This window comes from Saccopteryx bilineata, chromosome 3 (assembly GCF_036850765.1).
Source record: "Saccopteryx bilineata isolate mSacBil1 chromosome 3, mSacBil1_pri_phased_curated, whole genome shotgun sequence".
NCBI classification, from domain to species: domain Eukaryota; kingdom Metazoa; phylum Chordata; class Mammalia; order Chiroptera; family Emballonuridae; genus Saccopteryx; species Saccopteryx bilineata.
In genome coordinates, this window is record NC_089492.1 from 282,543,873 (window position 1) to 282,571,291 (window position 27,419).

The window sequence follows — 27,419 nt, forward strand, 5'->3', positions numbered from 1 at the left end:
TTCTAATAGTTATGCATTTATTTCCATGTGTAATAAGAAAAAAATATAACTAGCATATGTGACTGCCATGGATACATTGTTTAGCACAGACCTAATTTGGGAGTAAAACAAAAAGTATGTTAATTTAAAGAAAATATTAAGGAAGTGAAAGAATGAGGTCTTGGATTATGACAGTTGTGGAGGTGGAGTGGGCGCGCCTGGTGTTTGGGACTCGCTGCTCTAAGCGGGCAGGGGGTGGGGCAAATACGCTCTGCTCTGAAGCCTGAGGGGCTCTACAGAGCAGCTCCTGGAACTCGGAGCCCACAGCATCCTCATAGGAGCCTGCGGTGCAGCCAGACGACCCCAGGGAGGAAGGAACATCTTACTTTGTGCCCTAGAGAACGCCTTAGAAGTTACAAAGCAACACAATTTTCCTTAAAAAGGAAAAAGAATCTTCTAGATGTGGCCTCGAAGAGGCAGTGGTCACAGGGCTGCCTGGGCGGGAGGGTTCAGTGGGACTTGGGGAGATAAATAGGGGGGCTGAAGGGACAGTCCCTGGCACTGTCCTGAAGGAGTGTGTACGGCCCCCATCAAGGCGCCAGGGGGCTCAGAGCACCTGCACCCTGTTCCTGGGCATACAACAGGCAGTCAATCAATGTCAGCTGATTCGCACACAGGGTGCCAGCAGGCAGGGCAGAGGGGTGGCCGCTGTCCTGGGTGGCACCATCTCTCACTCCTTCCTCCTGCACCTGCTGCTCGGGTTCACAGTGGGGCATGGGCCCCCGTGAGCAGTCCACGGCCATGCCACCACCAGGTCGTGTTCTTGTACATTTATGAACAAATAAGAGACATTTCCTATTAAGACACGCCCCCCCCCAAAAAACCCAAAGAATGTTTCCCATCATTTAAATCTCAAAAATTTTTTTGAAAAGCACTTTTTAAGGGACCTTGGAGTTTTCCTCAAACAGCTCTGTCCTGCAAACCAGAACTGACTTCAGTGCCCCTTATGGGATAGCTGAGTGTCATTGCTAGGGAGACCGGGTGCCACCTGGAGACTCGCCTCAACTCACCCCTGGAAATGGGGGGGTCAAGGCCAGTGTGTGAGAGGGACCAGAGTCTTGGACATGGACACCTCAGGTGTGATGCTCACGGTATGGAGACTTCCGGTGCCGGAGGATGGAAGGAAGAGGTGAGAGTCTGAGGGGCGCTGTCTGCCGCCCACCGGCCACTGAGCTGGGAGGATAGGGCTGGGTGGCTCAGCCCCTATGTCGGGACATGATTCCTGCTGTGACCCGAAAGGAAAGTGTGTGAGCAGGTCAGGAAGGGAAACCGAGTCTGGGAAGGGTCCCAGGGCCCGCCCGGTGCTCTCAGCAGCAGCCCGCGGCGCTCCGCTTCACGTGGCACGGCTTACAGAAGAGACGGTCGTTCAGCGGGTAGCAGCCTTGGTCCGTGGGCTCCACGGACAGGAGGATCCTGCAGTCCTGAGGGGACAAGGGACACGCGGATGGGCCCCAGGCCTGAGCACAGCACGGAGCCTGCCTGGGGTGGGGGCTCAGCTAGCGTCTGCTGATGAAACTGACTGAACGAACGGACTTCCTACGGGTGGGGAAGGTGGCTTCTCATTCCTGTTCTCCCAGCCAGCGCACCCGGGCCAGCTCTCCGTCAGGGCAGGCAGGGCACACGGGGCTGTGAGATGAGTGCAGTCAGCGGAGGGGAGACCTGAGGACACTGGGGGGACGTGCCCCGAGGGAGCACAGGAAGAACTAGAAGAGGCTTACCAACCACCCAGCAGCCCCTCTGGAACATCACCCCTGCGAGGCAGCAACCCCACCTCCTGCTCGACCCCACAGACCGGAGCCCGGGGCACCGAAGGCTCGCCACACATAGCTGCTGAGCAGGTAACTGGGTCCAGCCCAGACCTTCCTCTCATGGGGGGGCCTGCAGTTCCGGGGGGGGGGGGGGTGGACAGGCTTGCCCCAGGTCTCCAGGCTCAGGGGTCTTCTCATTGCTCTACTTTCTGTATATCTTCAACACTGGCATTAATGCTCAAATTCCAATTTTTCTTTTCTTTTTTTTTTTGAGAAATTTTTTTTTTTTTCTTCATTTTTTCTGAAGCTGGAAACAGGGAGAGACAGTCGGACAGACTCCCGCATGCGCCCGACCGGGATCCACCCGGCACGCCCACCATGGGGCGACGCTCTGCCCACCAGGGGGCGATGCTCTGCCCATCCTTGATGTCGCCATGTTGCGACCAGAGCCACTCTAGCGCCTGAGGCAGAGGCCACAGAGCCATCCCCAGCGCCCGGGCCATCTTTGCTCCAATGGAGCCTTGGCTGCAGGAGGGGAAGAGAGAGACAGAGAGGAAAGTGCAGCGGAGGGGTGGAGAAGCAAATGGGCGCTTCTCCTGTGTGCCCTGGCCGGGAATCGAACCCGGGTCCTCTGCACGCTAGGCTGACGCTCAACCGCTGAGCCAACCGGCCAGGGTTTTTTTGAGAATTTTTATAAGAGTTTATTTGAACCCTAATGACAATATGATGGAAGCAAGATCTCAAGTGCCTCCCCCTCAAATTCCAATTTTTCAAATCAGCAAAGGACTTCGGAACGAGGAAGATGGGGATGTGCATCCCGACCTGCTAAGTTCACCCTTCTGCTGCAAGCCCCTACCTCATCTGAGCCTCACCGGGGAGTAATACTGAGGACAATTAATGCCCAGGGACCCCGTTCAGGATTCAGAAGGACTGGTTCCTGCAGAGACAACTCTGGGCTCCCGGGTAACATTCCGACCCAGAAAGGCCAGCAGAGGGCGCCCTCTTGTGTCTCTTTTCTGCAACTGCACCTCGAGTGTTTCCAGGACTATTAGATACCAAGATCCGTGTTATTCCCACCTGCCACGTGTTTGGCATTCTGAGAGCATCAGGTGCCAAATGTAAAGTCCCAAAGGGGGGGGCATGTGACCTCTCCTAAATTAGAATCAAGTGAGGAAACATCTCAACTATGACTGAGTCACATGGTCTGGGAAGGAGCTGTTGGGTGGCAGAAAGCTGGCTCGGCCCCGCCCAGATGAACAAGGGTGGGAACCCCTTTTCTCAGCCTCAGTTTCTTCGTCTTAAATGGAGACAATAACTTCCATCTCACAAGATCATGAAAGGATTAAATAAAGCATTGTATGTGAAAGCATCTTATAAATTAAAACAAATATAACCCCCTCCCCCAAAAAAACCCCAAGAAACACGACCCAGGTATAAAAGTATTGTTACCCTTCCAGCAATGGTAATAAATGACATGGACCACAGTGAATAGGAACGGTGAGAGGAGTGTGGGCAGCACCTGGGAACCGATTTCCCTTTCTAGAGAAGCAGCTCCTCAAGTCAGTTCCAGGCCGCAGTGGTCTGAGCCGGACCATCCGAAATGTAACTACAAGAGTCCAAATTCCGACCTCCCGCAGCAGCCCGGGGACCGCTCACGGTAGCCTTGGCCACACTGACCAAGGACAAGGAGGGAGGGTTTATTTGCTCAGTAACCAGGCTCAGGGAAATGCTAATCACCACTGGACCTTATGAGGGCTCTGATGGTGATAACACCATTTGATTTTCGTCACTGTTCTTTCAAGATGTGTTATCAGTCGGACTTTGGACTCTAACCCCACAAGGACAGCGTAATCATGAAGCAATCTGTCAACTTCTCGGACCGAGTTCCCTCGTCACACCCAGTGAAAACAGCCCCTCGGTCTCATGTTATCTGTTTTGAGTACATGTTTTGAATTACTGGCTGGCTGATTAAGAGGTTTGCTCTGGGAGTTCCCACTTAGGTGGCACCCATAAGAGCGGCTACCTCTGCTGCCATCACCAGAGAAGACAAGACACATCAGTGACATGGAGGTGACCATGGAAGAGCTAGGCGAGGACTCTCTTAGAGGCCCCCCCAGCAGGACTGACTAGATACCATAATTTGTAGTATCTTGGGCAAAATGCTAACGCAGAGCCCTTTGTTCAAAAATTAAGAATTTCAAGATGGTAACAGCAGAGCTTCAAAGCTTCTGAATGCGGGAAACTGAGAGACTCCCTGAGCATTTCTTGCTGGGACTTCTAACCAGCCTTCCCCCATCTTTGCCTCACCCCACCCTGCAGCCCGAGGGCCACACCTTAGCCTGCACGTAGGGCCCTTTCCTTTCCTCCAATCACACGCTCCGGCACTGAACGCTCCAGACACACCTGGGAACTTCCACTTCCTCTGACTGCTCTGCTTGCGCATGCCAAAGTGGGTTTTCACAGGCCCTTGCCTCCTTCTGGACTTCCTTTCCCCTCTCTGAGTATCCGACAAACATGATCACAGACTCAGGGTGAGCGTCACTTCCTCTATAAGAGTGCCTCTGATCCCACCACTCTGGCTAGACTCCATCACTGAATTTTTAGTCCCAAAGCTGATTTATACATGCTCTTTCCCAGCACCCGGAAAGGACATCTGTGGCGTGGGACATCTGTGGCGTGTGTCTGCCCAGTGTCCCTTCCTTCCTTCCTTCCTTCCTTCCTTCCTTCCTTCCTTCCTTCCTTCCTTCCCTCCTTCCCTCCTTCCCTCCTTCCCTCCCTCCCTCCCTCCCTCCCTCCCTCCCTCCCTCCCTCCCTCCCTCCCTCCCGGAAAGGACATCTGTGGCGTGGGACATCTGTGGCGTGTGTCTGCCCAGTGTCCGTCCCTTCCTTCCTTCCTTCCTTCCTTCCTTCCTTCCTTCCTTCCTTCCTTCCTTCCTTCCTCCTTCCTTCCTTCCTTCCTTCCTTCCTTCCTCTGGTTGTATCAACTCCTCTGTTTCAAATGGTTCTGCCCCCACCCCTACCCCTGGTGTTGTCAATCATAACCACTGGCTAGTGATTGGTCCAGAATGGCCATGTGACCGAAAATAGGCCAATCAGAGGTTTTCTTGGATCTGAATGGGAACCCTGGATGAAGTTTCTAAGTTGAAAAAGAATGGCAACCTGGCCCAAATGTGACCATGCACCCTATCCCCCTTCTCCCAGAGGATGCCAGCCCACAGGAAGAGAAAAGGAAGCAAGCACCCCCACAAAAGAAGCAGAACCAAGAAATGGATTTCATTTGATATCATTAGTGACATCACCATGAGCCTTCCCGTGATTCCTGTCCTTGCAGAAAGCGGCCAAGTTTAGTTCCTATCATGAGGAATTCAAAAAGTTCTGATGAGAGGACTCTACTTGTAGTTCTTTCTATTCTTATTTTGTTTCTGCTGCTGGACAGCAAGCAACTTGGATCCAAGCCCCTTCCCTGACTTGTCCCAGCCCAGGGGCTCTCAGCAGGGCTCCTGCGGTGACAAAACGCCACTGTGACCCCGCGACCCGCCGCATGTCACTCCATCACCGCTCTACTCACCTCGCACCTGTAGCAATTTTCATGGAAATTTCTCCCCATGCACTCGATTTTGAAGGCATCCTTCCCGTCTCTGGGGATGATTGGATTCTCACAGATGCTGCACACAGGGGCAAATTTCCTAGAGGGAAGGGAACCCATGCTCGGGAGGCGTTCACGCCCCACAACCACAGAAATTAGTTGTCAGAACCGGGGCTAGCTCTGCTCATTTACATCCCCGAGCTATTTCAGACCTGTCGCTATGTGACAGCACCTGGAGCTACCACAGCAAATGCCTATTTCTTCCCCGCGGCAGGGGCGGTGGCGAGGATGGGGAGACCTGCGTGATTAGACCGGCTTCCCAGGGTATAATTAGCTCCAGGTGAGGAGGTGGCTGGGAACATCAGAATCTGATGAAGCAGACATCTCCTGCGAGTTCAGTGGGGCTGCAACCCCTTTTGTTTGTCTTGTGTGATTGGTCACGGCTTTTCCTTTTTCTCTCCTTTCTTTTTTTTTCCTTTTTTTTTTTTTTTTTGTATTTTTCTGAAGTTGGAAATGGGAAGGCAGTCAGACAGACTCCCGCATGCGCCAGACCAGGATCCACCCGGCATGCCCACCAGGGGTCGATGCTCTGCCCATCTGGGGTGTTGCTTTGTTGCAACAGGAGCCATTCTAGCGCCTGAGGCAGAGGCCACAGAGCCATCCTCAGTGCCCAGGCCAACTTTGCTCCAATGGAGCCTTGGCTGTGGGAGGGGAAGAGAGAGACAGAGAGGAAGGAGAGGGGGAGAGGTGGTGAAGCAGATGGGTGCTTCTCCTGTGTGCCCTGGCCGGGAATCGAACCCGGGACTTTCACACACCAGGCTGACGCTCTACCACTGAGCCAACTGGCCAGGGCCACTACTAAGGTAGTTTTGAGGATGAAATGGCCTAACCCAAGTGGAGTGCCTGCCACAGTATAGGTGCTCAGAGAGTGGGCTGCAAGCGGGTACATGGTCTGATACAGAGTGTGTGGAACAGGTAGACCCGGTCCATGCAGGGAAGCTGTGACCCAGGACTTTGGTTCAGTCCTCCATTCAACCCAGAGAATCCCCACCCCACCCAGTGCCCCGACTCCTCTCATACCTGTAGAAGTCATCGAGGCAGTACACCTCATTCTGGTTGTCCAGGGCGAAGCTCTCATCCCCGATGCACCGGGCACAGGTCACACACGTGAAGCAGGTTGGGTGAAAGGCTCGGCCCAGGGCCCTGATGATGTGTTCTTGGACCACCTCGCCACACTTGCCACACTTCTCCAGGGTGTCCTAGGACGGAGGGCCATTCCCTGAGAGCTGTCCCATTCACGTTCCCACTCCAAGCCGCGGGGTCTTCTGACCAACTCAGAAGGGGCCCAGAAGGCCAAAAGTACAGGCAAAGAGCTCAAATTCATGCAGCTGGCCTATAACTACTATCCCCAAACCCCCACTATTACTTAAACTGGGTCAAGCTTGGCCTGTGTCCTTGGCTTACAGTGAGGAATCCTGCCACGAAGCCACGACTGCATGTTTTGTTACTAGGAAATGCTTGAGGCCAGTGTCCACTAGGGCCCATGGGAGAAATTTCTCTTCAATCTCAGAGTCATGAAAAAGGATTCCTGGAGAAACTGGTGTGCTTTTTATCTTATGGACAATAAACCTGGAAACTCTTTCCCTTTTCCATTTGGCCACTTGGAAGCTCAGAGTCAAATTCCATGCTCCATTTTTAGGAACTGTAGGGGTCTTTCATTCATATATTTTCGGGTACTAACTTCCCCTTTGGTCTCATCTCACTCTCTACTTTGATTTTCCTCTATTCTGATTTATTTTACATCTCATAGTGTTATGGACATTAAAAATTTTTTTTTTGCCCTGGCCGGTTGGCTCAGTGGTAGAGCGTCGGCCTGGCGTGCAGGAGTCCCAGGTTTGATTCCCGGCCAGGGCACACAGGAGAAGCGCCCATCTGCTTCTCCACCCCTCCCCCTCTCCTTCCTCTCTGTCTCTCTCTTCCCCTCCTGCAGCCAAGGCTCCACTGGAGCAAAGATTGCCCCAGCGCTGAGGATGGCTCTGTGGCCTCTGCCTCAGGCGCTAGGATGGATGGCTCTGGTTGCAACAGAGCGACGCCCCAGCGGGGCAAAGCATCACCCCCTGGTGGGCATACTGGGTGGATCCCGGTCGGGTGCATGCGGAAGTCTGTCTGACTGCCTCCCCGTTTCCAGCTTCGGAAAAATGCAAAAAAAAAAAAAATTAATATGGTAAGAATACAACATGAGATCTACCCTCTCAACAGATTTTTTACATGTCTAGCTTTATTGTCAACTGTAGGTATAGGTGTATCTTATCTTATAAACTACCTTCAAATGCACTCTGGAATGAGGAGGGGTAAAGGGGAGAGAGAGAGAAAGAGAAATTACTGAGGCAAAGCAACAGGCCTCGCTCTAACAAGAATGCAGAGTTATAAGCTGGAAAGGGAAAAGACATCTCTTCTCACCTAAAGCTTAGGGGTGGGGAGTGGGGTGGAGCTCAACACTTTGATTTTGACTCAGTAAAACTGACTTTGGACTTCTGACCTCCGGAACTGTAGGAGGGTAAATGTATTCTGTTTGGGGCCACCAAGTCTGTGGTGACATCAAAGCAGTCCCAGGAGAGTAGTACACCTTGACTAAGCTCCTGCCCCCTCTGAGCCTCAGCTTCCTCATCTGTGAAGTGGGTCAGTAGTGGCTACCTCCCAGGGTTGTTGTGGGGGATGAAATAACAGAACATCCCCCAAGTGCCCAGCTCAGCGGGAACTGCTGCGGGGCAGGGGAGCGGTGGTTACCTGGTAGCAGGGCTCGCAGAGAGGCCTCCCATCCTTCTGGTAGAAGCTCTGCCCGGCTAGCTGGCGGCGGCAGGTGCGGCATGTGAAGCACTGGGCATGGTACTGCCTCTTCATGGCCTCCACAGCCAGCTCTCGGGGAGACACAGTCTTGTGGCAAAAGGCGCAGATGTCTGGGGTAGAAGAGACACAGGCCATGACCTAACAGCCTGGGAGTACTGTACCTGGTCACCACCCAGATTGTGCCCAGAGTGCCAGATCTCTGCCTCAAACCCCTGGGGGCCATGGGTGTGACGTTGTCTCCCGAGGAGGGTCACGAGGAGCAGTAAAAAGCAATGTGAATGGCCTCTGAAAGGAGACACAGTGTCAGGACAACTGGATTGCCATCTGCAAGAAATTAAAGTGGGGGGAGGCCTCTCTCATGACACCTCGCACCCAGATCATCAGAATGTATCAGAGATTTGGAAGATGAAACCATTAAGAACAATGGAAGAAACCAGAGGAGGGTTATTTTATAACCTTGGAGTAGCGAAGGCCCTTCGGTGCACGGTGAGCATTTAACACTCTTTATTAAATGAATAACACAGTGCTGGAGGGACTGTGGGCAGACAGTCGTGCACACCCTGCTGGCGGGAGTATAGAGGAGGTAAAGGAGCAATTTGGCAAAAATATTGAAGTTACAAATGTGCCCACCCATTTGGCTACAGTATTCCTTCTTCTAGGACTTTAGTTCACAAACTTGCACACAGGCAAAATAACCCATGTGCAAGACAATTCATCTTGGCCTTATCTGTTATAGCAAAAAGCCTCTGAAGCACCTGCTCATAGGCATCTGGTTAAATGTACAGGGCAGGGCCCTGTTGAGGAATACTATGCAGCCATGAAAAAGACCAAGGAGCCACTCACTGTGTATTCTGCTGTGGAATGAGCTCTAAGATGCACAAAGGAGGGAAAGTGCAGAACTGCAGGGAGCTTGCTCTTGTTTGTGCAAAAATGAGGGGAGAGGCAGTGGATACATAATTTGCACTGGCTTACATATGCATAAAACACATCTGAAAGGAGTGTTTACATCAGAGGCTGTCCAGAAGGAAACGGTGAGACAGGGAAGGGGCAGAGGGAAGACTTCACTGGGCCCCCTTTCATGCTTTGTATTTTAGACTCTGTGAGGGAACCCATATATATAGTACTACAGAAAATTAGTGAAAAAAATTCAAGATCTTTTTGCTCTCACGGCAAATTTGGTGATCAATATTTATTTATTTTTATTTTTTTATTTTTAAAATTTTTATTTTATTTATTCATTTTAGAGAGGAGAGAGAGAGGGAGAGAGAGAAACAGAGAGAGAGAGGAGAGAGAGACAGGGGGGAGGAGCTGGAAGCATCAACTCCCATATGTGCCTTGACCAGGCAAACCCAGGGTTTCGAACCGGTGACCTCAGCATTTCCAGGTCAACGCTTTATCCACTGCGCCACCACAGGTCAGGCCCTGGTGATCAATATTTAAATGGATTTTAGTGATAAAGGAAAAAGGTTAAGGCAATAAAAATCAAGTTGATGTACAACTATAAGGCCCGTCACTGAACTGTGTCCCAGGGAAGACACTGGTGGTCCCCGTTGTCCTAGTTCCCACTGGATGCTCAGGCCCTGAGGGCCCCCAGGACCACCCAGAATCCCCCCAGCCCTGTGTCCATACCTGTGGATGCCTCTCTCTCCGGGAAGCCAGCAGGCTCATCTGGGGGAGGTGGCAGCTCCTCCTCTGCGGGCCTGAGACGGCTGGGCCCGGGCTGGAATGGAGGCCCCTCCGCCAGGGACTGTGGGGACACAGGAGGTGGGGGGTAGGGAAGAAGTCATCTGGGGGAACCCCACACAGCTCTCTCAGCTCCACTCCTCATGCGATGACGCCAGGCACAATTAGCCTCATGGCCCAGAGAAGCGAGCGACCCAGCGAAGGTCACTCAGCAGGCAGGTTACAGTGGCGGCTGAACCCAGTTCTCCCAGCAACTTGTCTCGGTTCCCTCCACCAGTCAAAGCTACTTCCTTCTACATCCAGGAACGCTCCTGGAGTCCCTTCCTTTGCTACAGAGGCCTGTTAAGGGCAGAGAGTTAAAAATGGGCCTCGTATGCAGCATGAGGGATTTGAGTTAGATCCAGGGAGATGTATTCTTATAGCTGAAGGGGGGGTACACCTAATGGGGAAAAGAGGGTGGCACCCCTTCTCCAGGGCCTTGAAAACATAATCCATTTTACCAGCCTCAAAGAGATTCAAAGAGGGACTGTCCTCAAGCAGGAGAATGGACCAAACAATCTCCAGGCTTAAACTCCCTCCAAGGCCGAGGAAACTCGGACTCGCCCTCCCCTGGCCCACGGGGCTCCAGGGCTCCATCAGGGATCAAGGGTTGGCAGTACCTGTGGTGGGGGTGGCGGTGGGGGCGGGGGCAGGTGTAGCTGCTCTAAGTCGGAGATGAGTGATGTGCCTCTCTGGGCGGGGGGCTCATCCTCAGGAGGAGGCAGGTACGCAGGTGGGGGAGGCGGCGGTGGGAGGAGGTCCAGGTCGGGGAGCGCGTCCTCGCCATCCAGAGCAGGCGGAGGCAGAGAGCAACCTGCAACCGGAAGGAGGAAGTTGAACAGCGTGGTGGCCAAGGGCTCCACCTCTAACTCTGCCACTAACTTGATATGTGTCCGCAGGCAAGAAGAGACTTAGTCTCTCTGAGTCTCGGTGTGCTTGGTTGGAAAATGGGTGTCAGCTGCCCAGGGTTGTTGCGAAGACTATGAAATAATGGAGGTAAGGGCTTGGCACAGTGGGTGGCACGTGGCACGTGGCACAGGCTCAGAAAACAGTAGCTGTCCAAGCAGCTTCCCTCAACCCAACCTGGCAGCTAGCACGCCCGAAACCCCCACTAGAAGGCCCTCATGGGGGGATACAAGCAAAACCAACCCCTAAGGTGTGGTTCTCACTGAGGCTCCTGGGCCAGCAGGAGCAGCACCGGGGACAGTGTCAGACATGCGACTCCTGGGCCTGCCCCAGACCCACAGGATCTGAAACTCCAGGCGCAGCCTGGGTTTGTGGAGCTTAGAAAGCCCTCTAGGAGGTGCTAAAGCCACTCAGGTGTGGGAACCACCTCCTAGTTACATAATAGATTCAGGTACCGACCACCAGGCAGGTTGATGTAGAACCCTTGCAGAACTCTCCAGGGGAGGGGTCAGGCTGCCACCACCTGAACTACAATTGTTTTCTTTTTTAGAATTTTTAAAAATTGATTGACGCCTTTTTTTTTCCTTAGAGAGAGAGAGATAGAGGCAGAGAGAGGAAGGGAGAGAATGAGGGGAAATCATTCATTTTTTGACCCACTTAGTTGTTCATTCATTGGTTGCTTCCTGTATGTGTCCTGACTGGAGATGGAACCCGCAACCCTGGCATTTTGGGAAAACGCTCTAAGCTAACTCGCCAGGGCCGGAACTTACAATTAACCTCAGCTAACATCAGGGGTCTTCTGACTCACATTATGCTATTGTAAGCAATAGGCACCACCTCTGAATGCTATTGTCTAAACAAGCCCAAAAACATAAACCAAAACCAAACACAATCTAAGCAGGTCTCCAGACTTCACCTCTATTTATAGTACATTTAGGAGACAGAGGGGCAAGTTGAATGAGACCACAAAAAAGCCAAAGGGACACATCAGCATATTTCTGCAACAAGTCAGTGACAGGGAGAGAAAGAGGGAGGGGTCTTCCCTGGAATTAAGAGACTTCAGAGAGCCTGACCAGGCGGTGGCGCAGTGGAGAGAGCATCAGACTGGGATGCAGAGGACCCAGGTTCGAGACCCCCGAGGTCGCCAGCTTGAGCGCGGGCTCATCTGGTTTGAGCAAAAAAAAAAAAGCCAACCAGCTTGAACCCAAGGTCCCTGGCTCCAGCAAGGGGTTACTCGGTCTGCTGAAGGCCCGCGGTCAAGGCACATATGAGAAAGCAATCAATGAACAACTAAGGTGTTGCAATGCGCAATGAAAAAAAAAACAAAAACTAATGATTGATGCTTCTCATCTCTCTCCGTTCCTGTCTGTCTGTCCCTGTCTATCCCTATCTCTGACTCCCTCTCTGTCTCTGTAAAAAATAAATAAATTAAAAATTAAAAAAAAGAGAGACTTCAGAGAAACATAACTACATATAATGTTTATATTCATTCTATCCTGTAAAGTTGCCACCAGCCACATGTGGCTATTGAACATGTGAGAAGTCTACCCTGAGATGGGCTGGAAGACTCAGGACACAAAAAGGAACGAAAAATTCCTAATAATCACTTTTATAATGATCACATGCTGTAATGATAATTTAAAAAAAAATTTTCCCCATTGATTTGAGAGAGAGAGAGAGGAAAAGAGAGAGGGAGGGAGAGGACGGAGAGAGAGAGAGAGAGAAAAGCATCAACTCATTGTTTCACTTAGTTTTGCCTGTGCTCTGACCGGGGTCAAACCCACAACCTCTGGCATGCCAGGTCAACATTTATCCACTTAGCCACCCAGCCAGGGCTGAAAATTATTATTATTTTTTTTTACAGAAATAGAGAGAGAGTCAGAAAGAGGGAGAGAGGGATAGATAGGGACAAACAGGAACGGAGAGAGATGAGAAGCATCAATCGTTAGTTTTTCGTTGCGACACCTTAGGTGTTCTGAAATGATTTTTTGTGTGTGTGTGACAGAGACAGAGAGAGAGACAGGGACAGACAGACAGAAAGAGAGAGAGATGAGAAGCATCAATTCTTTGTTGCGGCACCTTAGTTGTTCATTGATTGCTTTCTCATATGTGCCTTAACCGGGGGTGGGAGTTGGGGGGGAGGGGTGGCTACAGCAGACCGAGCGACCCCTTGCTCAAGCCAGTGACCTTGGGCTCAAGCTGGTGAGCTGTGCTCACACCAAATGAGTCCGCGCTCAAGCCAGCACCTCGAGGTTTCGAACCTTGGTTCTCTGCGTCCCAGTCCAATGCTTTATCCACTGCGCCACCTCCTGGGCAGGCTGAAACAATCATTTTTGTATATTGGATTGCCTAACATATACTATAAAAAGTAATATCACTTAATTCTTTTTACTTTTTTTAGTGTGAATCCTAGAAAATTTTGAATTCTATATGAGGCTTACATTTGTGACTCACTATCTTTTTATTGGACAGTGCTGGTATACACCTTATTGGATCCTGATTCAAAGGATGAATCATCTCCTGTAATTCTCCTCATTTTGCAAATGAGGAAAAGCTACAAATTGTACTGGATGACATAGCCCAAAAGACAAGACATAATGTAACCCATTCATTCCCCTACGACCCAACAGATCAAGGGCATTTTTACAACAATGCAAGGTAATTAATCATGGATCGTGGACTAAGTAATCATAAGGGATTCTTGTTGATTTTGTTTGGCTTTGTGGTTATGTTAAAAAAAACAAATCCAAATTTAGAAATACACGCTGCAGGATGCGGGGCTGAAATGACCTGACTCTTGGCATTTCCTTTACTTTTTATTTATTTATTCATTTTTTTAGAGGAGAGAGAGTTAGAATGAGAGAGAGAGAGAGAGAGAGAGAGAAAGGGGGGGAGGAGCAGGAAGCATCAACTCCCATATATGCCTTAACCGGGCAAGCCCAGGGTTTTGAACCGGTGACCTCAGTGTTCCAGGTCAACACTTTATCCACTGCGCCACCACAGGTCAGGCTCTTGGCATTTCCTTTAAAATACTTCAGGAGGCCTGACCTGTGGTGGCGCAGTGGATAAAGCGTCAACCTGGAAATGCTGAGGTCGCCGGTTCGAAACCCTGCGCTTGCCTGGTCAAGGCACATATGGGAGTTGATGCTTCCAGCTCCTCCCCCCCTGTCTCTCTCTCTCCTCTCTCTCTCCCCCTCTCTCCTCTCTAAAATGAATAAATAAAATTAAAAAAAAAAAAGTAACATCTTAAAAAAAAAAAAAAAAAAAAAAAAAAAAAAAAAAAAAAAAAAAATAAAATACTTCAGGAAAGAAAAGAAAGGGATACATGTAACAAACATGGGAAAATCACAGAAATTTTTGAAACTGAATGTGGCACTCACAGGCTCCTGGTACTGTTCTCTCTACTGCTGTGTATGTTTGAGTCTCATTAAACACACACACACACACACACACACACACACACACACACACACACACGACAGAAGTGACACACCAAGGGGCTGCCCCTAGTTCCTATCTGCTAGTCCTTGGGCACAGCCTTCTCGGGGCTCCTGGCAGGGAGGGAGGAAGTGGGTTGGTGGATCCCTGAGCTCCTGCCTCCACCCCAGGCACCCCCATTCAGCAACACTGACTACCCAGTAGCTCCCACCCCTCCATGCTGCCGGCTACCCTAGAGAGGGACCTGGGGGTGGGGTCAGGAGAAAAGTCGTAGTGTGAAGCTGTGAACACACCCATGAAAATCCCGTCACTGCCACTACAGGGTGGGCACTATTAACAGTACCCTGGGAGAAAGGACACAGAGGCACTCTGCCGACCCCCTGTTACGGCGGCACAAGGTGGGCCACGCACCAGCGAAGTCGGGCTGTCCTGTGCCCTGCCCGAGACACTCATGGGAGACAGACGGAAAGTGCCCAAGGCCCTGCCCCCCTGACATCCTGGGCTCTGGTCCCATTCTCTGCTGATTCACTGGGGCACCTCTCTGGGCTTCAGGTTTCTCGTCCATTCGACAGAGATAATAAACCCTGCTCCTTTGTGCAAGGGCTGAGGAGACTTTGCAGATGGGAAGCTTGCTCTAGCCCCGTGAGCACACACAGCACACTCATCTGGGGGCTTGTTCGAATGTAGACGGCTGGGCCCACCCCAGAGCTTCTGACTCAGGGGGTCTCCATGCTGCTGATTCAAAGGCCACACTTTGAAAACTACTCTCCTTGTCCACAAGTCTCACCTGCTTAGTGCCTTTGGACTAAACAATAGTTCTCAAAGTGTGGTCCTCCGACCAGGGCATCAACATTACCTGGAAACACCTTAAGAAATGCACATTCTTGGGCCCCACTGCAGACCTGCTGAATCAGAAACTCCCGAGGTGGGGCCCAGCTGGTCATGTTGGAACAAGCCCCCACGGATGCTGATGTCACTGAAGTGTGAGAACCTCGCTCCAGAAGCGCCGATGTGAGTCAGGTACCTTTCAGGAGAGACAGCAGGAACGCGGAGGCGTCTGCCAGGACCAGCCTTACCAGCCTTAAGAGACAATAGGCTACTGAAGGGTGGGCAGGTGCTGGTCAGGGCAGGGATTCAAGAGAGGGACTCGAGGCCTCGGAGCAGGTGTGTAGAAAGGGGACCCTAGCCTGACCTGTGGTGGCGCAGTGGATAAAGCGTCGACCTGGAAATGCTGAGGTCGCCGGTTCGAAACCCTGGGCTTGCCTGGTCAAGGCACATATGGGAGTTGATGCTTCCTGCTCCTCCCCCACTTCTCTCTCTCTGTCTCTCCCTCTCCTCTCTAAAATGAATAAAAATAAATAAATTTAAAAAAAACTCTTATAAAAAAAAAAAAAAGAAAGGGGACCCTAGCCGAGTGAGGATGATTCTGTCTAGGTGGCTGAGTGCTGGGGGAGGAGCAACCTTTTTTTTTTAATTTTTTTTAATTTATTCATTTTTAGAGAGGAGAGAGAGAGAGAAAGAAACAGAGAGAGAGAAGGGGGAGAAACAGGAAGCATCAACTCCCATATGTGCCTTGACCAGGCAAGCCCAGGGTTTCAAACCAGCGACCTCAGCATTTCCAGGTCGATGCTTTATCCACTGCACCACCACAGGTCAGGCCAGGAGCAACCTTTTAAAGAGAAGCCAAGACAGCCTGACCTGTGGTGGCGCAGTGGATAAAACATCGACCTGGTATGCTGAGGTCGCCGGTTCAAGATCCTGGGCTTGCCTGGTCATGGCACATAGGAGGAGCAACTACAGTGAGTTGATGCTTCCTTCTCCTCCCCCACTTCTCTCTCTCTCTCTCCTCTCTAAAATCAATAAATAAAAATCCTAGCTTGACCAGGCGGCGGCGCAGTGAATAGAGCATCAGACTGGAACCCAGGTTCAAAATCCCAAGGACTCCGGCTTGAGCACGGGCTCATCTGGCTTGAGCACAGGCTCACCAGCTTGAGTGTGGGGTCGCTGGCTTAAAGCCCACGGTTGCTGGTTTGAGCAAAGGGTCACTTGCTTTGCTGTCACCCTTCCACCCCCATCAAGGCACATCTGAGAAAGCAATCAATGATCAACTAAGGTGCTGTAATGAAGAACTGATGCTTCTCAACTCTCTCCCTTTCTGTCCTTATCTCTCCTTCTCTCTGACTCTGTCTCTGTAAAAAAAAAAAAAAAAAACTTAATAAAATAAATAAAGAGAAGCCAAGAGAAAAATTGACTTATGAATAAGACTGGTGAGGCTGTGTGAGTGTCCAGTGCATTGTGGGGGAGGGGAGGGAAGATTTCTGCCAGGATGAAAAGGCTAAAGAACTGCGGGTGGATTCCTGAGGGGACAAGCACCAGAGAAGCATCAGGTGACAGCCTGCTGGAGAGGTGGCTTTAAGCAGCTGGCAGGGCCCCAGGGCCTGCTTTTATGTCCTGTAGTCAGACCAAACTCATGACCAAGTTGCTCATTTAGACCTTACCTCACTCCAGTGAGGCTGAACCCCAAGTTCACCCGACTGGCACACAAAAGAGCTGAGCAGTCATTGTGAGGCCACTCCTGTCCTGAAGAAGGTCCGGTTTTGTTATCACACTCCCAGGATCTTCTTTCTGCCTAGAATTTCAGTAACCCATGGAAATGTCCAGGAAATTTTGGCATTTAAATGATATTTCTTGAGGTCCCTCTCCGACCCAGAAGGGACATATTCTTTTTCCCATTGGCTCAAGCGTCCTGATGTGCGAATCTGGGTCAACATGGTCCTGGTTCTATTTGGAGAAGCAGCTGGATGAGGCTGTGTTCTTAGGATGGGCAGTTAGGACGGAAAGATCAGTGCAGGAGGTTGCGTGACAATGAAGACACATACATGAATATCCATGTACTCCCATGTGTGTACACATGTGGCCCCTTCCTCGCCCCTCTAGGCGGTTTCCGTGGTGATGGCTGTGCAGGGCTGTCCTAGGCTAGCGGGATGCCCGACTAGGCACCCGGGGGATTCTGAGGGGCTCAGCTGCCATCCTGGGCTGGTCTCACCATTGGTGTCTCAGTGTCTCCTTGTTCCAGCTGGTGTCCTGACAGACAATGAGCCATCGCCCTGCCTCAGGTGCCTGGCTTGCCATACTTCATTGCTACTATCCAACTCAACAGCTGAGACTTTTTTTTTTTTTTTGTATTTTTTTTTTCTGAAGCTGGAAACGGGGAGGCAGTCAGACAGACTCCCGCATGCACCCAACTGGGATCCACCTGGCATGCCCACCAGGGGGCAATGCTCTGCCCATCCAGGGCGTCACTCTGTCATGACCAGAGCCACTCTAGTGCCTGGGGCAGAGGCCAAGGAGCCATCCCCAGCACCCGGGCCATCTTTGCTCCAATGGAGCATTGGCTGCGGGGGGGGGGGGAGAGACAGAGAGGAAGGGGGGGTAGAGAAGCAGATGGGCGCCTCTCCTGTGTGCCCTGGCCGGGAATCGAACCCGGGACTTCCGCACGCCAGGCCAACGCTCTACCACTGAGCCAACCGGCCAGGGCCAACAGCTGAGACTTTCCATGGAAGTCGCAGGGAGAGAGGATTGCAAGGCTCTTGTCGATAAGACAGCAGGGCCAGCTCCAACCAGAGCGAGCACAAGGTAAAAGAACAGTCACTTAAGAAGTATCCATTCTGTGATGGATACATCACACACACGACCAAATTTCCATTTTCCAGAGGAGGAAATCAAGCAAGGAAGTAGCTCATCTGAGATCACACAGCAAAGGAACAGCAGAGCCCCACAAAGAAAAAAATCATCTTCCAGGTCCTTCTACTTGCCAAATTCATTCCGCCTCAGGACCTTTGCACTTGCTGTTCCCACTGTCTTTCAAGCTCTCCCTACCCCTGCCACATCAGCTCCACCCTATTATTCAGGTCTTAGCTAAACGCCACCTCCTTGGAGATGCCATTCTGACCACCCCATAAAACATTGCAACTTCCTTACCTCTTCACTGTGTTTTATTCCTATAGAGCACTTGTGTCTTCCTGACATTATATTTTTATCAACTCTGTTTCCCCCACTAGAATGCAAGTTTCACATAGGCTGAAAACTGTGTCTCTTTGTTCATGTCCCCAGTGTGTGGCCTAAAGTAATATTCAACATAAAATTCACATATTCAACACTTTCTCTGTGACAGGTGCTGGGCTAATCATATCTATTTTTTTTTCTTTTTTTCTTTACAGAGACAGAGAGAGAGAGAGAGTCAGAGAAAGGGATAGACAGGGACAGATAGACAGGGACGGAGAGATGAGAAGCATCAATCAGTTTTTCGTTGCGTGTTGCAACGCCTTAGTTGCTTATTGATTGCTTTCTCATATGTGCCTTGACCGTGGGCCTTCAGCAGACCGAGTAACCCCTTGCTTGAGCCAGCGACCTTGGGCTCAAGCTAGTGAGCTTTTGCTCAAACCAGATGAGCCCGCGCTCAAGCTGGCGACCTCGGGGTCTCGAACCTGGGTCCTCCACATCCCAGTCCAACGCTCTATCCACTGTGCCACTGCCTGGTCAGGCCTAATCATATATATTAACTCATCTTATCCCCACAGCAACCTTTTAATAAAGGTACTATCATTATCCCTCTCTGGCAGGTTAGGAAACTGAGGAAGAAAGATTAAGCAGCCTGCCAACATCATACCCCCAGGAATACGGGTGCTGGTCTGCCAGGCACACAGTAGGTGCTCGGTGAATGAACGATGTCAGAGCCTGCCCTCCTCCCCCTCAGTGCTGCCTCTGACCAGGTCTCCCTCCCAGCCCTCACCCTCTTACCTCCATTGGAGAGTTGAGGGGGCACAGCTCGCACTGTGGCTGCAGCCCTGCCAGGAGGTGTCCAGGGCCCGCGCCTCCCTGCCGAGCCAGCCGCAGGTGCCTTCGTGGGGACAGGAGATTCCCAGGGGCGGCCGGGCCGGGCCTCACAGGCTGCCCGCCTCACCTCCTCAGCCACGACCTCATCTCGACGTGGGGGTGCCAGGGTGATAAAGACAGACGAGGCGACCCGCTTCTCAGGCTTTGAGGCCATCGCCTCGGCTCCTGGTGGGACTGGGGGCAAAGCGGGGCTTGGGCTCAGGCAAGGCTCAGAGCCCAGGGGTGCCCTCCACCTGGACACAGAGACACCCCGCCTCGGGGGCATGGGGCCTCCCTCCTCCTAACAAGACAGGAGCAGCCACCCCATGGTGCGGGAGACCCAGCCCAGCTAGTGCAGGGGCTGGGCTATCTTTCGAGGGAGGGCAGGTGTTTACTAGGTGACTGGCTCCAGGGTGGGACCCAACAGCCCTGACTGCCCCTCCTGCGAACCCGCACACCACACCCGTGGGGGCAAAGAGCAGTCCTGCCCTGCTCACCTCCCGAATGGTTGCGCTCTCCCCACTCAGAAGTGTGAGGCAGCACCGCCTCGTGCTCCCCATCCCTGTGCGGCCCCAGCCCAGGGTCACACCCCGTTACCGGATTCTCCTGGGAGAGCTGGTCTCCAAGGCCAGCTCCTCCGTGGGAGGGACACAGCATGAACTGGTCAGAGCATCGGGCTGGCCTCTAGCAGGCCAGGCAGAGAGGACAGCACTCAGAGTTACCATTTCCCAAGACCCACTCTGTGCGGTAAGCACTCTGCCCCTTAACTCATAAGTCGTCCCAGCGCTGCTGGGGAAGAGACACTCTTGCTATCCCCATCTCACAGATGAGGAAACCGAGACAAAGAAGCAGTCACTTGTTTGGGGTCATGCAGCAGCAGAGCTGGGATTTGAACTCAGAGCCCATGCTCTTGGCTACGTGGCTCTGCTGCCCTCTCTGGGCCCACCCACAGCCAGCATCCTCTTCTCCACCCTGGGCCTCCATATCCAACCAAACCTTGATTCTATTGTGGGAATCACTGTTGCATTTCCAAAACTGCAGCCCTGGTTCAGGCAGGTGCCACAATGGGCTCCAATTCTGCTTCCTACCCTGTCCCTGGAGTGGCTTTTCTAGACTGTAAGGCTTTCTCTTCTACTCAAAAGACTCCCATGGCTCCCTACTACATTGAAGATCAAGTCCCAAGCTCCTCCGGCCTCAACTTTTTTTTTTTTTTTTTTTGTGACAGAGACAGAGAGAGTCAAAAAGAGGGACAAATAGGGACAGACAGACAGGAAGGGAGAGAGATGAGAAGCATCTTTGTTGTGGCACCTTAGTTCATTGATTGCTTTCTCATATGTGCCTTGACCTGGGGGCTATAGCAGAGTGACCCCTTGCTCAACCTCTTTTTTTTTTTTAGATTTTATTTATTCATTTTATAGAGGAGAAAGAGAAAGAGAATTAGAGAGAGAGGGGAGAGAGAGAAGAGGGAGGAGCAGGAAGCAGCAACTCCCATATGTGCCTTGACCAGGCAAGCCCAGGGTTTTGAACCGGCAACCTCAGCATTTCCAGGTCGACGCTTTATCCACTGCGCCACCACAGGTCAGGCTCAACCTCTTTTTTGACCGCTCACCCTTCTTTCCCTGCCTGGGAGCGTTTTCTACCACCTGTTTTTCCTCTCTTGCCCACCACACGGTAAATTCCAGTTTTTTCTTAAGAGGCCCAGTTTAAATATTACCTCCTCCATGAAGCCTCCCCTGATTCCTGACCCTTTCTTTGGGGCAGCTGTCTGCTTCTGTGGAGCGATGACAGCCCATCTCAGAGCACACTGGCTCACTGTCACCATGTCAGTCCCCCTACCTCCCATAAGTGACCATGTGTGCCATCAGCTATGTCTGTGATTTCTGTGTGACCCGAGTCCAGCTCAAAGTATAGGCATGAAAGCATGGATCTGGGCACAGGGCAGCACACTGACCAGGAAGAGCCCATTCTGCATCTCAGGTGGTGCCTGTAGACAGCAGCCTCCGTGGCCAACGTTGTGGCGGGGCCATGGGGTGGGGCAAGTCAACCACACTCAGCTCAGGAGCCTGCACTTGGCACCCAGGGAGGAGAACGTGCCCTTGTTCTATCTCACTCTCCAGCTGGGTCACCCTGACACGGCCCCAAAGCCCAGCCCACAGGATCATGGGAAGAAGGGAAAGCAGGGAACCAGAGAGTGACCGTGAGAAGTGGGGCTGGGTGGGCAGGGGGTGAGCAACCTGGGGGACCCTAATGCTGGACCTGGAGCCCAAGAGGCCACCTAAAGGCCTCCCTCCATATAAAGTCCAGCTGGCCATCGTGGGCAATCATGGTGACCGAGGGAGAATAACAACAAAAACAACATCATATGCTTGTAAATTCTTCCCGAGTTTGTTTATATGTTTGGTTAAAATGTATCACTCAGTATGATACTAAAATATCTGTTCCAAAAAAGAAGCCGAAAAAAGCTTCAAAAGTTCCTTAGAGTACTTCCCTTTTGTTTCTTGTTTTGTGAGTGATGTTTGGAAGTATATGTGCTAGTACTAGCTGTTATGGTCTCTGGTTTTATCTTTTGCTACAAATTTCATTATCGATTTTGATAAACAAATTTCAGAGTACATCCAAGACTTAAATACAAGAAACAACTGCAAGAGCACTGGCTGATACAAGGGCTTGCTGAGTCCCAGGTGCTGTGCCCAGTGCTCTCTGTGCCTCTAATCTTACCTAATTCTCACACAACCCCTTCTGCCCCCACTTTACAGATGGGCCAATGAGCCCCCCAGAGATGGACTTTTCCAGGCCACCTGGGGCAGACTTGGAATTCTAATGGAGCACCACCAACGTGAATCCACAGGGCGTCCTCAGACCCCACTGGCTTTTTCTTCCCTGGATGGCATGGGGGCCTCCAAATCATCAGGCTCGTTCTCATCCCAGAATGGCCCAATCCGGACTAATTATCTCGTGGTCAGTGCATTCTGGCTGTCCCCAACGGCTGCTGCGGATGCCACCTCTGCCCCCTTCCCACCCTGCTCTGACCCCCCCTCCACCCCAGCCCACCCCTTCAGGAAGCTAGATCTTCTGGTTTCTCGGAAAACATCCAAGGCAAACGTCCCAGTGCTGAGGCCAGATGTTCACAGCTGCCCCCACCCCGACTCACTGTGGTTTCTGCAGGGACTTAAGGCCCCAGGGGAAGGGGCCCAGCTGGGGATTTACAAAGCCTGGTCAGTTGTGTCCCTCAGGCCCCAGCAGGTTAGGGAGGCTCCTTCCCTCTGGCCCCATTGCCCACAGGTCACCCTGGAGCAGGGCACTTGTGAGAAAGCTCCCTGTGGGCAGCGATCCAGCCAGCTCCAACCAGCCTTGCAGAGGGGACCCCCCCCATCCTTCCTCTCCCAGGGGGAGGATCTGAGATCCAGTTGGGTAAGCAGAGAAAGTGGGAACAAAGGGAAGGAAAGTCATTTCCTGTCAAGAGGAAGGAGGCTGAAATCCAGCCAGCCACCCAGCAGGGCTTTAGGCTGCAGCCCAGGGCAGGGCTCCAGGGCCTCCAGGTAGTGCCCCGCCCCCTCCCGGGTCCTACTCCTAACCCCCTCCCCAAACTGTGGAACAGCCTCTAAGCTTTGTTCTATGATACTCTGATAAAGTAGTCTATGCTTGGTTCAAAATTAAACTTTGCTGGAAGTAGGGGTGAGACTGCACCACCTCCTTCCTGGAGGGGACTTTGCAGCCTTGGATAGGGGTCCCCCCTCCTTCTTTCCCACCCCAAGAAAGGGGAAGAGGAAGCACACAGAGTTGGTTCACACGGGCTTCACTTCTTTCCTGCTGGGTGACCCTGAGCAGGTCACTGAACCTCTCTGGGCCTCAGTTGTTTTTTTTAACAAAGTGAGAATAATGAGGTCTGTCCTAAAGGGTGGCTGGCTAAGAGGATAAGAGAAGAGAGGGTGCTCGAGATCCCGGCACTTGGTACTAGGGGCAAAGAGAAGACAGCTGGTTATTTAGCCCCGGAGAGAGAGGAGGAGCCCCCGGGGGCTGGGAAGGACCAGGACTCAGCTTCCGTCACCGTGAAGAGCAAGAGGGAAGGCGCTGCCCACCCCCTTCCCGGGGTCCTCAGATCTGGGCTGAAGGGAGCCGTATGCCAACCTGCACACACCTTGGGGATCGCCCAGGTTCACCCCTTCCCGCCCCGGACGGGGACTATGGCCCAGAGAGGGGCCGTCCTGCAGCCCTTCCCTCCCCTCTCCTGACCCTGGCTGAGGAAGAGGGCCCGGAGGTCCCCGGAGCTCCGGAAACCCGACGCCCTCCCGCAAGCAGCCAAGCAGTGCGGCTGGCCGGGTCATCGTGGGGCGCCGCCGGGGACTTAATTCGATCCATGTGCGGGACGCTGTCCCCTTTGTGCGGGAGCTTCCGCCCTGCCCACCCCTGCCCCTGGAACCCCGCTCCCGGGCAGGGACACTAGCCCTACCCCACACCGGGACAGTGACCGAGGGACTGGGGAGGAAGGACAGCGCCCCCACCCCGGTTCCGCTAAGCCACCTCCTGCCCCGGGTCCCACAGGCCCCCTCCAGAGCGCCAGGGCTGGGGTCCCGGCTGGGGGCGGGGTGGGCTCCGGCCCGGGACTGCCCGTGCTGTCTCACCTGTGTGCAGCCGGGGCCAGAACAGAAAGACGGAAGGACAGGACCCCCACCCCCCGCCCAGTTTACCTGGGCTGCCTGCGCCCCGGCCGGCTCCGGTCCGACGCCCGAGCTAGCAGAGCCGGGAGGAGCGCGGGCCTCCCGCCCCTCCGCCCTCCCCGCCCCCTGGCTCCCTCCGCCCCGCCGCCCCGGCCGCCTTACCATAAAAGGTGAGGTTTGGGGGAGGGGGCCCAGGATTCCTGCCGGGCGGAAGCGGCCCCCTACCTGCCCCCCCACCTGGGTGGCCGCGCCCCGCACCGCCCCCTACCGCTCCCTTTGTTCCCTCGACCCCTCCTCCCTTCTCCCGGCAGGCCTGGAGGGTGGGAGTCCTCCCCCCCACCGCCCCGTGCCCACCCCGCTGTCCTTTGTGCACCCAGAGTGGTCCTTACCCTCCCCCTCCTGTAGATCACTTGGGTTGGTGGCCCTACCTGCCCATTTGGTGGAGGGAGTGCTTACACCTCGGTTTGGCCTGGAATTTCCCAGGATCCTAAGAGTCAGGTGGGTCAGGGTTCCATGGCTATTCACTAAACCCAGTGACCCTGGGCAAGTCACTCCCTCTTCCTGACCTCAGTTTCTTTGTAAAAACCAGGATATGGCTGCTTACCTCTCAGGGTCAGCCTGAGGCTATAGGATGCCAACCACAGCGAGAATAACACCGAGTGGTCAATATATGCTGGACTTGGGGTTTTCTTAGGGGGTGCCCCAGTGAAGCAGGTCACCTGGATGTGTCGTCCTGAGCTGTCACAACCAGTCTGGATCCTTAAGCCCTCTGCAGGTGGGTCCCAGTGTCCTGGGGAACAGTCACCTCCGGGAGGCCTAGTAGATAGGGCCCAGTTGGCAATCACATCACCTGTGGCGGGGCCCCTCCCACGTCCTGCACACCCTCCCCCAAGCTGGAGTGGACAGATAATGGAGTGGGGAGGGGAGGCTGAGCCCGCCCCGGGGCAGTAGATGGAGCCGGGATGGGCCGCCGGAGTCCCTGGAGGCCTCCGGAACATTGCTGGGAAAAGGAATCCGGGTCTGATTCAGAGGCAAACAGATTGTTCTTTTGATTAAAGTCACAGTGACTGAGGCCAGAGGAGCACCGGACCCGGCGCCATCTGGGGGAAGTCCAGCAGGGTCTGGCCCTCCTCCGTGGGCCTGAAGCTACCATCCCCTCGGCCAGCCTGGCTCTTGGGCTGCTCCTGAGGGGCTCATGCTCATGGGGGTTGTAAGAGGGGTGCCTGAAACCCTGTCTCACGCTCCTTTATCCCCCTTCTGCCTCCCTGAGTCCCTCGTCCCATTTTTGTCATTCTTTTTCCTTTGGATCTTCATAGCTGAAACTGAGGGTCCCTATGACTTTAATTAAATTTAGTTTTAAACCTGAGCTCTAGAAGTCCTATCTACATATACACATACCCCCCCCAGAGACCTAGCCTGCCCCCCCACCGCCCTACCCCCCTATAATGAGCAACCCCGGAAGCAGCATAAGACAGTAGCCAGGACCTGGCCAAGGGTCACACAGTCAGGACCTCTGGCAGGCTAAAAGAACACATCCTGACCTAAGTCATGTTTCAGCTCCTGAGCCCTACAGTGGAAGGACCCCTTTGGCTACCTTCTCACGAGACCAGACAGAAACAGAAAAAGACCTCTCAGCACCGTCCTCAAGACCTTAAGAGCCTGCCAGGTGGTGGCGCAGTGGATAGAGCATTGGACTGGGATGTGGAAGGACCCAGGTTCGAGACCCCGAGGTCGCCAGCATGAGCGTGGGCTCATCTGGCTTGAGCAAAGCTCACCAGCTTTGACCCAGGGTCGCTGGCACCAGCAAGGGGTTACTTGGTCTGCTGAAGGCCCGCGGTCAAGGCACATATGAGAAAGCAATCAATGAACAACTAAGGAGTCGCAATGCGCAACGAAAAACTAATGATTGATGCTTCTCATCTCTCCGTTCCTGTCTGTCTATCCCTCTCTCTGACTCTCTCTGTCACTGTAAAACAACAACAAAAAACCCTTAAGAAATGATTTATTACCCTTACCTCACCTCCAACCAATCAGCTCCCAGCAGGACCCTGCAGCCCCAGCCCACCGTGTCTTGTGATTTTGTCCTCTATTATCTGTAATGTGCAAACCACTTGGGGAGTCAGGTTTTTAAAGCATAAGCTCCCGTCTCCATGTTGGCCAATTCAACATTAACTATTTTTCTTCCTGTGTTGCAAACTTCCGCTCGTGCATTTCTTTGGGCCAGTGCGGGCAGGCTGGTGGGTCCACGGGAAAAACGCTGAGCTTCCAGGAACACAGCGGCTCTGCAGTAACAACGGCTGGCCGTAGCAGCCGCTGCCAGTGACAGGGTTTCCTTCAGCTCGTGTCTGGTTCACGGGCTGCCTTTCCACTCTGTCTGCAGGAGAGCCCTCTGTGGGGGGTGGGGCCGATTATTCTTGCTTCACTGACCAGGAAACTGAGTCCCAGAGAGGCTCGAGGCGACACAGGCAGCAAGTGGCAGAGCTGGATTCAAACCCAGCCTGGGAGCCCCTGGGTGCACCGCTCTGCTGGTCCCAGGGGCTGTGAGGCTGCTGCCCTTCGGATTGGGAACGGATGCTTGGAGAGGCAGCGATTCCTTGAGGCTGAGGAAGAGCAGCCTTCTGGGCTGACTGCACCCGGCTGGGGCTCACTCCTGGCTGGAGGACACTACCGTGGACACTGTCACCCATGGCGGCAGAACAAGACTCCCCTCTACTTCCCCAGGAGGGAGGCGGGAACTGCTGAGCACCAGATGGGAATGACCATGGCAGGAAGGTGAGAGAGCCAGGGCTTCCCAGACACTTTGGCTGTAGAACCCCCTTTTCGAGTTAAACAGAAAGATGTCGCTGCGCTCTTTCAACTCCATGATATTGCCCCAAGCTAGCTCACTGCACCCCACGGTGGGACAACAAGGCACCAAAGGGTTGACCTCAGGCTTTGTCCAAGGTCACAAGGCCCCCATTTGGGACCCAGGCATCCTCCCATCTGCTCTGGGTGAAGACTGGCTAGGGAGGGAGGTAGGTCAAAGGGGAACGTGAGGGGCTGGCTGCCACCACTTACCTGCCACCCAGTACCCCTGGCCACCAGGCTCACCTCCACTGCCACTCCCAGGTGGAGAGGAGTATCCCGGCCAAGGGTCTCCCGCACCACTCCAGGTGTCAGTGTCACCCGAGCAGGTGCCAAGCTTCCTGCAATGGAAACCCAGGAAGTGCACTGAATGAGAACACACGCCCTTTGTCCGCCGCAGAGGTGCTGCTCCCCTCCTCCCTCCAGGCCAGCCTCAGCCTCTTCCTTCCCGGCAGCTGAGCGAGGGGCTCACTCTTTCATTAGGGTACAGAGGGCTGAGACCCTGGGTGACAAGGAAGGACAGGAGAGAGGTTTAGGGGAGAGATCCAAAGCGGTGGGGACGTCTGCTGCTGTCCAGTCTGCAGGTGAGCATGGCACCTGCTACGAACAGTAGGACAAAGGCTTTGATCCAACAAACATTGATTGGGCACCTACTATGTGCTAGGCACGAATCAAGGAGATCACAGGAATCGATCCTTGTTCCCAAGGAGCTTACAGAGAGGTGGGGCGATCAAACACAAAATGCAAATTAATGTA

General features: G+C 53.1%; 1 protein-coding gene and 1 long non-coding RNA gene across 7 annotated transcripts; one reads left to right on the plus strand and one right to left on the minus strand.

The window, feature by feature from the left end:
- Nucleotides 1–26,898, minus strand: FBLIM1 (filamin binding LIM protein 1). 5 transcript variants are annotated; one of them, XM_066270357.1, is made up of 9 exons: nt 26,877–26,891; nt 24,539–24,635; nt 19,087–19,356; nt 10,563–10,756; nt 9,850–9,967; nt 8,161–8,330; nt 6,454–6,632; nt 5,356–5,473; nt 1–1,460 (listed from the first exon to the last, which is right to left on the minus strand). In XM_066270357.1, the coding sequence occupies exons 3-9, from the start codon at nt 19,334–19,336 to the stop codon at nt 1,347–1,349; spliced, it is 1,143 nt and encodes a 380-aa protein (XP_066126454.1). In that variant the 5' UTR covers nt 19,337–19,356; nt 24,539–24,635; nt 26,877–26,891; the 3' UTR covers nt 1–1,346. The 5 variants fall into 5 exon arrangements, with proteins under 5 accessions (XP_066126454.1, XP_066126455.1, XP_066126452.1 ...); XM_066270358.1 differs by lacking the exon at nt 24,539–24,635 and having other exon boundaries at nt 26,877–26,898; XM_066270355.1 differs by lacking the exon at nt 26,877–26,891 and having other exon boundaries at nt 24,424–24,556.
- On the plus strand, nt 19,669–25,479 carry LOC136331603 (uncharacterized). 2 transcript variants are annotated; one of them, XR_010730510.1, is made up of 4 exons: nt 19,669–19,908; nt 21,918–22,119; nt 24,409–24,594; nt 25,377–25,479. It is a non-coding gene; the product is annotated as an uncharacterized lncRNA (long non-coding RNA). The 2 variants fall into 2 exon arrangements; XR_010730509.1 differs by lacking the exon at nt 25,377–25,479 and adding an exon at nt 24,878–25,017.
- Nucleotides 26,899–27,419: the final 521 nt, after the last annotated feature.

What these genes read in the sequence shown, in the direction of transcription:
- FBLIM1 (XM_066270353.1), bottom strand. Translation starts at nt 19,447, where the DNA reads ATGCCCCCGAGGCGGGGTGTCTCTGTGTCCAGGTGGAGGGCACCCCTG. An exon ending in CACCGCCACCCCCACCACAG is followed by an intron (nt 9,968 to 10,562) that starts GTACTGCCAACC and finishes GTGTCCCCACAG; the next exon opens with TCCCTGGCGGAGGGGCCTCC. An exon ending in GGAGAGAGAGGCATCCACAG is followed by an intron (nt 8,331 to 9,849) that starts GTATGGACACAG and finishes CTTCTACCCCAG; the next exon opens with ACATCTGCGCCTTTTGCCAC.